This window comes from Bemisia tabaci, chromosome 8, assembly GCF_918797505.1.
Source record: "Bemisia tabaci chromosome 8, PGI_BMITA_v3".
In the NCBI taxonomy this organism is placed as follows: domain Eukaryota; kingdom Metazoa; phylum Arthropoda; class Insecta; order Hemiptera; family Aleyrodidae; genus Bemisia; species Bemisia tabaci.
The window spans coordinates 34,962,446-34,975,955 of NC_092800.1; the positions used below are offsets into that span (position 1 = coordinate 34,962,446).

The window sequence follows — 13,510 nt, forward strand, 5'->3', positions numbered from 1 at the left end:
AAACGGAGTTTAATAACAACGATTTTCTTAGCAACCAAAGTCGATTTCTTACCGGCAAATTGCTGTTTAGCCGGCGTATATTTCAAACACTGTTTTGGGCAAAGCTTCGGCTAATTTTTCCGCAGAAATTTTCCGTATCTTGAATTTTCTCTCCAGAACTAAAAATGACCTATTTTTGGTCCATTACAAGAGACCGACAGGGTGGTAAACTCGCAGCCATGAGATTTGCTGAGTATGTACGACGGTATTAATGATTTTCCACGTAGCATGCCCAGTTTCTAGTTTTGTTTACTTACATACGTGACGTCAACGAGTACAAATCCCTCACTGCCCACCACCTCCTGCATTTCTACCATGTTCTCGGTCTGTGTGTTCGTGGATTTCCGACCGGGCAGGGATCCGCTAAAGTAAGGTTAATCCGGAGCTCAGAGACGTGCGTGGTGTGCTCTCCAGACAACATTTCTTCCGTGCTCAGGAGTAACGCCATATGATCATTCCAATGTTGCCAAATTCCTTTCAGTAAAGTACAAGGAAAACATGTCAACTTTTACCTTGAGTGCCTTTACAGGAGAGTATCAAAGACATAAAGACGGAGTGCTCGTATCTAAAAGCACGGGAAAAAAGTGAAGCCTGGTTTGGCGCTGGGTGCTTGTGTGAGTGTGTAACTGAGCGCGGGAATCCATGGCGGCAAACGGAAATTTGATTTGAACTTGTCCTCTTGATTTTTCCTTATTTCTTCTTCTAAACGTGTTTTAAATGCCTAAAATGATTATATTAAGAAAGTTCGGTCTGCGTCCTAATATAATACACCTACTTTTGCTCAGTAACAGGTAGTAATCTCAGATAAAGTTAGTTTTTCTTCTGCTCATGGTGGTTCTGCAGGTTCAAACAGGCCGTTACAGTGCTAGATGACCGTTACTCCCAAATGAAATTAATCGGTCGACGACGGACCAAAACTAACCTAAAGTTAAAAAATATGAGTGGGTAAGTGAATTTGGGCAAAAATCAACCTAGAATACTTTGTTTCCGCAATTTTATTTAGTTCCCGCCCTACATTTGAATTTCAAACTTGTCCCGATTTCCCCGCCAATCCTCTAGCCAATAGTAGAGGTGGTTGAAAAGAAGCTTCATTTTTTGCTTTTAGCCCTCCGTCTTTATGTCTTTGGAGAGTATGGACAGATCGAAAATTTGAAGGTTAGATTTGATCAGGTCATGTAGCTCTTGGGGCCCAAAAAGGCGGCCGACCTATGAACTCGAATTATCCAGTGGTACTTATTCAAACTCCAAGAGTAGGTATACTGATCAAAAAATATGGAGGCATGTATACAACTTTGATTTCGCATACATTTTCTCAGTTTCAAAGTTTAGATCCTTAAGAATGCTTGTTTACAATGCGCTGTCAGCCATATCGATTAGTCTTTGAAATGCATAGGTTGGCAGCGGCACTTTTCTAGTGATTTTCATTTTTAACGTTGTCACCCTTTTGGGCCCTGCAAGCTACATACATCCTGTTGTCCATGCTCTCCCCATGAGGGTTCTCTCCTTTAACCTGAATTTATGACAGAGTTTCATTCGCGATTCCCTCTAACTTATCAAAAAACTAAGGAGAGAAATATTTTTAATTCTCTCGAAAATAGATATTTTATCGAAGAAAATTTGGCAACATTCGAATTAGCGACGCTTTTTCTCGGCGCGGCCGGCAGAGCTACGCTTGTAAAGTTAGAAAAATAATTCAAAACAAGGATGTGGAAAGGCCGTTTCGATCTCGAGCAATTATTTCAACTCCCCGGAGATCAAATTGCATATCCGGCGAAATGAAGGAGTTTCGAACGCGTCTGGTAATCAAAGCGTTCCAAATCTGATGTAGTTAGCGTTAGTTCCCTTTGACACCGGGCAACTATTTCAACTCCCCGGAGATCAAATTGCATATTCGGCGAAATGAAGGAGTTTTGAATGCGTCTGGTAATCAGTGCTTCAGAATCTAATGCAGTAGCCATTTGCTCACTTTTACCTTGAGCAACTATTTTAACTCCCCAGAAATCAAATCGCAGGATGCGAAGATGTGAAGGAACTTTTTAATTAAGTTCTCGGGAATCAAATCAATCTCAAATAGAATGGGGGAACTTTCAGTGAATCCGGCGATCAAAAGATTGTTAATGGGGTCTTAAGAAAAATTTGATTTTCAAATTTTTGAATTCTTACCATTACTACTTCGAACAACCATTTTAAAGCGAAGTCGAGTTGACTGTATACCAAGAAAATGACCAGATTCGCTGGTTTTTTTTCTTTTCCTTTTTTTTTTTAAATGACCCACGGGGTTTTGATCGATGAACCCATTGCAATTTTCAGCGCTGAGTCTAATAACGGCCTTGGTTATTTCTCCTCAACTACCAAATTGCCAGAAAATCGGTAGGAAAATGGAAAAAACTAAGGTTCTTTTCGGATTCAGCGCTAAAAATTGCATGTGAATCAGATATCAAAACCTCAGGATATTCTCTCGGTGCAGATCTGTGCAATGTGAAAATAAACAAGGAGAAAAAACGGGAGACAAGTCTAAAATACAAAACTAAACTGAAAAAAAAAAAACACATTGGATCTAGAGTCCGGACTCTTGAAAACATTGACAAGAAAAAGGACTCTTGATTCAAGCTGATTTAAGCTTAAATTAAAAGGAAATCCGCTCAAATTAAGAGGTTTGGTTCTTGATTTAAGCTTAAATCTGATTGAATCAAGAGTATTTTTTCTGGTCGATGTTTTTAAGAGTCTGGACTTAAGATCCAGTGTGTTTTTTTTTCCAGTGTAAAGACCCGAGACATTTCAAATTTATTTCATTTTCCGACTGAAAATCACTCAGTTTTGAGTCGAAACGTCTCGGGTTTTTAGCGTTGTATCCATCGTTGTTTCAGTGTTGTTTCGCCTTATTTCCTATTTCCCTCTTGTTTTTTTTCATGTTACCATTGTCTCGGGCTGCTTCGTTAAAATTTGTATCAATGATCTGTGTAATCAGACACTAGTCCAAGACAAAAATAAATCCCTGGTTTTTCACTCACTGGAAAAAAAAAAACACATTGGATCTAGAGTCCAGACTCTTGAAAACATTGACAAGCAAAAATACTCTTGATCCAATCAGATTTTTGCTGAAATCAAAAGGAAATTCGCTCAAATTAAGAGGCTTTGTTCTTGGTTTGAGCAAAAATCCGATTGAATCAAGAGTATTTTTTCTTGTCGATGTTTTTAAGAGTCTGGACTCTAGATCCAATGTGTTTTTTTTTTTTTCCAGTGCATTTCTCCTAGCCAATCACCATTTTTTCAGGAAAAGTTCTAATATTTGTCCACCAATTTCGCAATGATTTCAGGTGTCTAGCATCAGGAACACCGGAAATATAAGGAATTTGGCCGATCAGGAAAATCAGGAAAATCGAAAAATCGACATTTATCAGAATTTTCCTTACGCGAATATCCTCACGGAGAATCTTACTGCTTTTGTCTCCGTGGCAGGAGTTGAGAAATTGATCTAGAGTCCAGACTCTTGAAACATTGACAAGAAAAACTACTCTTGATTCAATCAGATTTTTGTTTAAATCAGAAGGAAATCCGCTCAAATTAAGAGGCTTGGTTCTTGATTGAAGCAAAAATCCGATTGAATCAAGAGTATTTTTTCTTGTCGATGTTTTTAAGAGTCTGGACTCTCCAATGTTTTTTTCCCTGTACTAGAAATTTTTGGCAAAATTTGTCGTGGAACATTAACCTTAGATCTAGATCCAATAAGTTACTTTTTCCAGTGCTGTTTTCCCATACCCTTGCAACCCGCAAAAAGACATTCCTAGCTAAAAGTCCAATTTATACTTGGTATCATCCCTCCAGCATTAATCCACGATTCCCAATTATACGCGCCACCCCCGACCCCGATCACCGAGACATCCCCAGAGCGAATTTTAAAGAACATCGTGAATTCCATGAAACTTTCCACCTCTGTGGCTTCGGCTGTCGGCGGACGACCCTGGGCGACGTCTGGAGGCGTGCGGACGGTCGAAAGCCGGAAGACAAAACCACCTAACCCACCCCGCGGACTCCACCCCCGAACGCGGTTCTTCCCGCGAACAACCGAGCGCCAATGGAAATCCTCGAGTCGAGTGCGCATCCTGGCGATAGGAAAACGTACTTGAAAGGGCTCCGCTGAAACCGCGTATAGTCCCGCGGTTGCCGGCGGGACTTAGGTTGTTTAGGCGTAACGAGGGGGGGTTTTGGCGGGGGTGGACGGGTCGGGATTAGGAGAGGGGAGCGCGAGGGGGAGGCTAGACTCCATCTTCGTTGGAGCAGTTTTCATTGCTCCGAGCGAGGGGCGGGGCGGAGGGCTGGGGCGGGGGTGGAGGGGGGGGTGAATTTTCCGGGAGATTTCAGGGCTCCAGCGCGCATGCGCCGAGGCTGAAAATCGATTCGGCTCCGCTCAGCTGGCTCGCATCGTATTTCAAGTCCTCCGAGGCGGGCTTGCCATCCCGGGAAATATTCGGCTGCATTTTTTGCAGGACCTTTCGGATGCGGCGAGTTTGGGATTAAAAAAATCACAAAAAATTGCAGGGAAAGGGGGAAAGGGAAGGAAATAATGACAAATCTAGCTGTATCAGAGAAGCGTGTATAAGCGTGAGAAGGACAAGGAAGACGAGTGGTGGTGTGTAACCATAGATACATACATGAGGAATATACACTATACAGTCGAAATCGTACATCAGGGTTGCCACAGAATTGAGGAAATGAAATTCCCTGACATTTCTCTGATTTCCCTGACACATTTTGGTGAAATTTGTTGACAATTGAAGATACCAGATGGTTAAAAAGACATAATTAGAAACAGTTTTCAGGCAAAAGTTGTTGTTCGGACCGTCAAACCCATTCTAAAAAGTAAATAGAGGTGACCTAACAATTTTTTCCTGGCATTTTTGTCATTTTCCCTGACATTTCCAGGTTTTATCTGACTTTTTAAAATTCCTTGACATTTATCGGTTTTCACGGTATTCCCTGACTGTGGGGCAACTCTGTGTATTCGATCGAGGGCGATTGAGTTTTTTTGTGTTCCGAGGGGAGGGCTGATCAAAAATTAGGGATAGCGGGAAAATAACAAATGTTTCCCTAAAGATTGCTACTGATGGACAAAATTCCGGATAAATTATCGGAGAGTTACGCAAATTCTTTCAATATTACTTTTCTTCAATCAACAAAAATTACTCAAGTCTATGAAAAAAAGCAAAAAATGTTCAATGAGGGTTGCTTTTCAAACAATGTCCGTGTCATACTTTCTGGATCCCTGACTTTAACAGAGAATATTATAATTTTACGAAGTACCCGTTGAAACCGAAAAAATTAAGTAATTTAAGAAAGAACCCAGTCCAGTGGGTCACTCACAAACTGCCTTCTCTGACTTAAGCAAGTCTCTTAAAAATATGAAATTTTCAGCTTATTTCAATTATGAAGCGCTCTTAAAAACTTTTTCAGCAATGTTTAATACAAGATTCGACTCACATCGAAAGAGCATTCGATGAAAAAACTGATTAAAACAAGGTTAAAGAAAACTGAGGGTTGTAAATTACACAGTATGCTCAAAAATGTTGGGGCAAAATCGTCACGACCCTTGAATTTCTTAAAAAGAAGTTTGACAAGTTAGTCAGATGCATCGAGAAACGGATATGAGTAAATTTACCATTCTAATTTTGAACTTAATAGCCTCGAGGAATTTTTGGACATTTTCGGATTTTGCTTTTGGAAAAGTGAGGAAGCTCACATAAAGTGTCCCAAAAAATATACAAAAGAATAAATTTGCTGCACTTGAATGCAGAAGTTTCTTCTAGGCGCGGCCGGCAGAGTTGAGCTTGAAAAGTTAGCAAAATAATTCACGGCAGGGGTGTTGAAGGGTCGTTTTGATCTCGAGCAACTATTTTAACTCCCCGGAGATCAAATTTGAACGCGTTTAGTAATTAGTGCTTCAAAATCTGGTGTACATGCCATTTGTTCACTTATATCTTGAGCAACTATTTTATATCTCCGAAGAACAAATTGTATACCTAACGATAAAAAGGAACTTTCAGCTATGCATTAAAAAATCCAGAACTCAATGGGAAATTATGGTTTTCTTGGGAGGAAAAAAAGGGCGAAAAATGAAAAATTGGAACGTCGACCCTTTCAAACTGCATCAATCGAGATTCCAGCTATAAGAAGGAGAAGAGAAGGAAGACAAATAAAAATTTTAGGCTAATGCATTCAGACCAGTTAAAAAAATCCAGAATCGACCCGGTGACAGTTTTCCCGTGAAAAAAGGAGAATAAGGGGGGCGGAATAGGGATATAAATTGAGGGGTCGTAGAGGGGTTACTGCAAAATCAGCTCTTTAAGCACTCTCAGACGAGACGAAAAAAAATTAGCGTACAATTTCTCCATTTTAGTGGTTTTTCGGCAAGAAAAAGGAAAATAAGACAAAAAATTGAGGGGTCGTTGAGGGGTTGGCGGCATGGGGCGAATGATCTTTCTTTCGGAGGCTCGCTCCGGCTCCTTCCCTCTATTTTTCTGTCGCCCTTCATTCTCGTCGCCGAAGGCATAAATTCATACTTTTGTCGCGGGTTGGGCCGGAATTTGTTGCATTTCCCTCTCCTTCCCGGAAACCAATTAAGTGCACCGACGACGGCCGGCGGCGCCGCGACGGCACGCACTCCGATAACGCTCTCCCTCCCAACGCAGATTACGTTACCAGGGGTAGTGTACCTTTCAACTCGGACCGAGAACACTCCTCCATTCTTTGATTTGCATACCCGTTCACGTAGAAAATAAGTCGGATGACATGATCGAAAATTCGGTTTCCGAGCTATCGATCGTGCCTTTCGACGAGGCGCATCTAGAGTCCCTTTAGATCCTAGATCTTCATAGCCCTTAGGCGCATCGATATTCGGTTCCACTTTTTCCGTTCGGTTCGGTTAAGGTGGTTCGTCACGGTTTCTGACGTGCGATATATGGCATCAGTTATGTCAATCATCTCGGCAGATTTTGAATTTTCAGTCCCGATAGTCCCTGCGCATGAGCCTAAAGAATCATTTTAACCAAAATTTGTCAAAATTCAGAGAAATGAAAGCAGAATCCCTGTTGGAAAAAACCTCGCATTCGATACAATCATAGATTTCTATATCGAATGCGAGGTTTTTTCCAAACAGAATTCCGCTTTAATATTTCTAAATTTTGCTAATTATTTGGTTTAGAATGATTCTTTGGACTCATACGCGGGGGCTATCGTCCTCATGGGAGCTATAAATTAAAAATCTGACGAGATTTTTTACATAATCGATGCTATGTTTTGCAAGCCATTTCGACCACGTCAAAACCCTTGAGGTATCACCTTCTGTTCAGTTTAAAAGATCGGTTAAATGGTCTTTATTTACATCTGAATGAACAGAATATTTGGTTTCAAGAACCAAAGTTTCAGTTATGTACATTAACCGCTCTATCGTATTTGAAAATCCGAATTTCCTAATACGTAAACCGAACGTTCGGTTATTAGAATCGGATTTTAAGTTACTTGAATTTACTTCACATCAACTTTCGTAGGGACACATTCGATTATGTAACCGAGAGTCCGTAGAGGACTAAGCTGAAAAAAGAGGAACGTCAGTTCGATGTGAAAATCCGGATATGTCGGTCGATATTGCTGACACCAAACGTCTGGATTGTTTGAGAAGAAGAATTTTTTCTGTCTTTTTTCATTTCCGAGTTGCTTTGGATACTTCGGTCAGAAAGACGGAATATTAATTCCAAAAATAAACCGAGAGGAAAACCTCAACAGCAATAAAAAATTCCAAGATTTCGTATTGAAATTACTTGGATTTTGCCTCAATTTTAAAATAGGGTTTTTTTTTGGCTTTTCTCACGATCAGTTATGCCTAAATTCTTAAAATGGGGTAAAATTTTCCGAATTTTCCCGGGTTTATCCTTAACCTTCCGACACCTTGAAACCGCGTAGTTTAAGCGAACCTCTACAAGAGCGGATATCCTTGGAAAACTCGCAATAGTCGACGTCTGCAGCAGACAAAACCCATGTAACTCGTAAGTAGGTCACCCCTCTTACGGAAACCTCAGGGTGGAACCCGGGAGAGGTAGACTGAAATATTCAGGAGGTACATTTCTACTCCAGAATTTCCTTCCGTTGGCGGATTACCCCGACCAGTTTACGGCAAAAAATCAAGGGAGAAGAAAGGAATCCGATGAAAACTTGGAGCATAGAACATACTTCCAGGGAACTCGCGCCCCGTCGAGAAGGGTAAGGGTGAAGCTATGGAGGCTGCGAGTTCCGCCGCGCCGACACAGAGGGCAGCACCGGACGACCGGCGAGAGCCCCGCGGGCTGGTGTCGGATCGAAGGCGGTGAACTGCTGCCGGGAAATTTGGGTCATCTTCGTCATACAGATTCCGACTTTTGACTTCTACCCCGGCCAATTTTTCCGGTGGATCCCTCCCCGTGACGTCATACGCCGTCCTCGGCAACCAACCCCCGAGTTCAGCCACTTCGCCTCCTAGCTCTGCCGAGCCACCGAAGAGAACAGTCAAGCCAGAAATAAAGTCTTCGGAAAATCGTCTTGGTAGCGCCCATGCGGGTATTTCATTGAACGAATCCGCAGTTTTTTGTGAAATAGGTGATAGTCGTTCACTCTGCGCTATTGATCGGATGATGACAAACGACGAATTGGACTGCATTATGCAATTTGGAAGTATAAATTCTGGCCCGGTTTAAAAACAACGTATGTGCCATTAGTTTCCCTGTAACATAAGTGTTTTTTCAGATGAGCCAGAATTTATAGTTCCAAATTGCAAAATGCAGTCCAATTATACCTACCGTCACCTTCCGGGCAAAGTATCACAAGCGCCCGGCGACGTTTCAAAATTTCCGCCGCCATTTTATTTTCTACAGGGAAATATTTCAACGAAGCTATCTGAAAATTTCAATGAATTTACTTTATACGGACGATAAATTTCAATAAAATTTTCAGACAGATTCGACCAAAAATTTCTCTATAAAAAAAAAAAATCTTGAAAGGTAGATCAGTTCCACCCTGGTAAAAATTGGCAGTAGAATCTGTGTTCCAAAATACCATAGACCTACAGCCGGCTGTAAGATTCCCAATAGCTTCCATAGCCGGCTACACAATTTCTTATAGCCTTTCATAGCCGATGGCGATTCAGCAACAGCCAGGCGATAAAGTGTATGCTAAACGTTACTAATTACGGATGCTAGGACTTAGTGAGTTTTTGGAATACTGCTCTCTTTTTGGACCGTAGTATCTTGATTTGTTTTGCGAGGAAAGCTCCGTACTTTTGATGGATGCCTGCCATTACTAATATATTAGAGCGCCTTCAGTTTCGTATGATACTGTGCAATACCTCTGGTGTGAAATAGTTGCTTCAAGCGCCGTGGCAGGCGGGCAGCCAGCGCGGAACACGCATAGGCGCCTACAAACCTAACGGGGATGCTTCACGCGTTGCGCAATGCGTGAAGTATCCCTGTTAGGTTTGTAGGCGCCAGTGCGTCGCCGCTTCGCTTTGTGTTAGGCTCTAATATTTCATCTCGCGGAGTCAGCGTTATTCAACTCATGATTTTGAAATGTTTGCACATCCTGTATGGATTATTCTCATTTTAATTGATGAAAAAAAAATATGTATTAAAGGAAAATATAATGTGTGTTTTGTAAATATTAAGGTGGTTCCGTATCAAACTTAATGATTTCCAAAGCACACGAATTTCTACAAAATTTCTTAGGGCCTTTTATAATCGATGGCGAAAAAGCAACAGCCAGGCGATAAAGTGTAAAGCCCGGCGATAGGAACTACAGCCCGGCTGCATAATTTTTTATCGCTTCGTATAGCCCGGCCGTATGATTTTCTCCGCATTCTACAGCCAGCTATATAATTTTCTGAAGTCTTCTTTAGCCGGCTATAAGAATTCCTATGGTATTTTGAAACGCAGCTCTTATCGCCAATTTTTACCAGGGCAAATCTGGCGACAGCGCTCGCAAACCGTACCTCCATTTTCCTTAAATTCACGATTTTCCGTTCTTTAACTTTGATATCAAAGAAGGGTAAAATAATTTCCTAGCGTTCCTAGTAGGGGTATAACAACTTCTCAACCACAGAGCAGGCTGGTTGCGATCAGTTGCATGCGATTATGGAGAAGTCCTTGAGAGGGGCTTTAACATGGCAAAACCACCGCGCGTTAGCGAAGAAATTAAGTGTTTTCCTCGAAATTTAGATAAAAATCGCGTGTGTGATAGAATCGCTTTTCCCTCGCAAAATCGCGGTAATTCATACACAAAACGCAAAAAAGTCATAGTCATGAACTTCTTAAGAAAAAAGGGGGTTATTAAATTGGGCAAGTTGGTAGTAATTATAATTAATGCCGCAATCACACGCTGAATTTAGCAGCTGAATGTGGAAGTCAACAGTCATCGTCCGACGGCTGAAATTGAGCAAATTCGTGTTATTTTCATCCAGATGTGTATCAAATCTACTCGAATGGTTTAGACAAATTCAACATTAGTCCGATGGTTGCTGAGAATCGTTGCTGAATTTTGCGCGTCACGCGCAAAATTCAGGCATCGGGCCGATGACTTCCACATTCAAGCCACATTCAGCGTGTGATTGCGGCATTAGTAAATATAATTTAGGGCAAGTAATTTCTGCATCCCTAATTCCGGACGTGAAATCGTCACCTTCCGGAAAAAGCATCACAAGCGCTAAGCGGCGTTACAAAATTTCCGCCGCCATTCTATATTCTCACAGAGAAATTGTTGGCTGAATCTGTTTGAAAATTTCACTGAATTTTATCGGCAGTGCAAAGAAAATTCAGTGAAATTTTCGGACAGCTTCGTCGAACAATTTCTCTTTGAAAAAATAAAATAGCAAAGGTAATTTTGAAACGTCGCATGGCGTTTGTGATACTTCAGCCGGTAGGTGACGATACGGTACGGTACGGTTATTCAATTTCATATTTCCTCCATCTTCAGAGCCCTTAAGCTCTACCTTTTCCCAGACTCGACCGCATATTTTCAGAGAGACCAGTGGCGGGGGAGACACGGCACAGGTAGCGTCAGATTTGAGGCTCCCGACAATCGTGAGTAGCAGGTGTTTCGCTGCACGAAGACAAAGTTTATCACCGGGGAAAAGTTACTTAGCAACCGCGATAAACACGAGGGGAGCGATGGTGGACGCCTCGAGCGATAATTATCAAAGGCACGTCGGGCTTTACGATAAATCGATCCATATGCCGTTTAAACCAATGGGATAGGATCGATTGTCGGACTATACATCAATAATCGATTCTTTATCATAGCTTCAAATGGGATAATATCGATAATCGATTTTTCACGCCTCGCCACCGATAATTATCCTGGTGCGGCCCGCTATCCAACGTAACGTTCCTTCCGGTCAAGGGTGGAAAAAGGACAGTTACACCACGCACTGCGCACCCCGCACTCCCTCATTAATATTCAATCGTTAATTACATGCGAATCGGCCGAGCTTCGACGGGGTTGTACGTGACTCGGAGAGGAACCGCTCATACGAATGAGTCTCTGTAAAGAAAGCAGATCCTCCTCCTCCCCCCCCCCCCAAAAAAAAGAAATAAAAATATAATAAAATAAATAAAGAATGGGGCTGAAGAGGGGTCAAGTCTTTCAAGGCTAAGTAATACGATCTGAAGCACTGGGTGCGAGAAGGGCACTTCTACTCGACAATAATGCTGAATCTTTGTCGCTCGTGTAAGTCTTGTAGAAGAATTTAATGAGAGATTTTTTGGGGGGAATTTTCGCTACAGAACACTGTAGAATTATAAAGCGCATTCAGTAAAAATGGCGATGAAATGCGTACATTCACTTCCCTTAAAATCGATGAAACATTGCAACTAAGAAACGGTGCTGACCAAACGGTACTGCCTCCTCACGCTCCAGTGCTTGTGCGCTGGTGAAACTTCTGCATCCGAATGATGGCAATGAGTAAGACTATAAGAAGTGCTCTTCACACATTCAGGCTCAGGGCCTCAATTGAGCAGGATTGACAACCGAGTTGAATGTGCAATTAAGTGAAGCTACATGATGATTTTATTTTAGCAACTTTCATGAGTTCCTCAATGATCATTTTAGTCTTATTGGAGTATTTGAACTAACGTTTAGCTTCACAGGCAAAATCAATATTGAATTGATGAGTTCGGCGACCGAAGTCTGCTAGGTTCTAGGCAAAACTACCTACTAGCTGCCTTCAGGGAAACACATTTTCCAATTGCTAAAATTTGCTGCTTTCTCAAATTGCTTTCACTCTCACTACTCATGAAAGTACCAAAGGTCATCATGTTATGACATTTAGGAGAGAAACCCAATTTCAAATTGAAACTAACCCAGTCATAAAATAGAGGAATGAGCAAAAATAAAGCTATATAAGATTTTATAACTTTAACTATTAATAGCTGTTATCTGCTAACAATTTCAGGACTCAGCTCTTTTCTAGACTAAAATGCAAAAATGGAGCTTATCAGAAAGAAGAAGCTTAACTTGATGACTTGCTTTTCCTATTTGACTTTACATTGACCGGCTTGGAAATCTGTAGATGAAAATGAGAATAAGTAGCTGCTCGAAATGGCTACTCCTGCGTTTGCACTTGTCAGTCATGGCAAAAAAACAGAATTGGTGAAGTGACTGCACTCGACCTAGTCTTTGATGCAAATTTTGTTTACATAATACAGCCTGAAACAAACCTAGTTGGCCTTCATAGAGACAGTGCAATCAGAAATGAAATTTGTAAACAAATCTGTCCTTGATATCTGATATGAATGTTTACAACATATTATCGCAAGTCATCTGAGTATAACAATAAGAGCAGAGTACTAAACGAGAAATAAGTACTTAATTGGAACTGATTGGAATAGGATAGAAAATAATTTCAAGACGGATCAATAGCGTTTCGGTTAGGTTAGGTGTATGTATCGGCTCAGTTGAGAGCTGAATTTAGCTGCCAGACAACTGATGAGAAGTCAAACACAACATGTAAACTGAAGTTAGAGGCGGGGAATGGGATATATTGGAGAATAAAGACTGAAAAAGAATGATAAAATGAAAATGAGATAAGGATGATATTAGAGGGGAAATGATATGGGTGTGCCTCCCTATGACGGGTCACGGCAGTTGGGTGTTATGGCTCCGGCAGGGCCAACCAAAATGACGATGTAACCGAGCTGAAAATCGAATGCGACGATAAAATAACTGAAGAATAATACTGAGAGGAATGAAATCTTTGAAACTTACCACTTCAGATCCTTTAGATGCCATTTTCACGACAATTTCAGTCAAAATAAATTGAGTAAAACTTCCGCCGCGATATAAACAAAACAACGGTATGCAGAGGTGCGAGGAATGTAGAGGTGTGGCTCACGGCCACCTCATAGGTTCCTGTCAAATTTTTTGCTGCAACCAGCAGTACATGACAGCCCAGTCAAAC

At 41.4% G+C, this 13,510-nt stretch overlaps 1 protein-coding gene across 2 annotated transcripts in view; it reads right to left on the bottom strand.

The window, feature by feature from the left end:
* The window catches only part of Atpalpha (sodium/potassium-transporting ATPase subunit alpha), a 161,382-nt gene extending 147,915 nt beyond the window's left edge, over positions 1 to 13,467 (bottom strand). The window contains exon 1 of one of the 2 annotated variants that reach the window (XM_072303451.1): positions 13,318 to 13,467. In XM_072303451.1, coding sequence (XP_072159552.1) covers positions 13,318 to 13,341 — 24 coding nt within the window. In that variant the 5' untranslated portion in view covers positions 13,342 to 13,467. The remainder of the gene's footprint in view (positions 1 to 13,317) is intronic. The other variant, XM_072303455.1, reaches the window with a different exon arrangement.
* Positions 13,468 to 13,510: the final 43 nt, after the last annotated feature.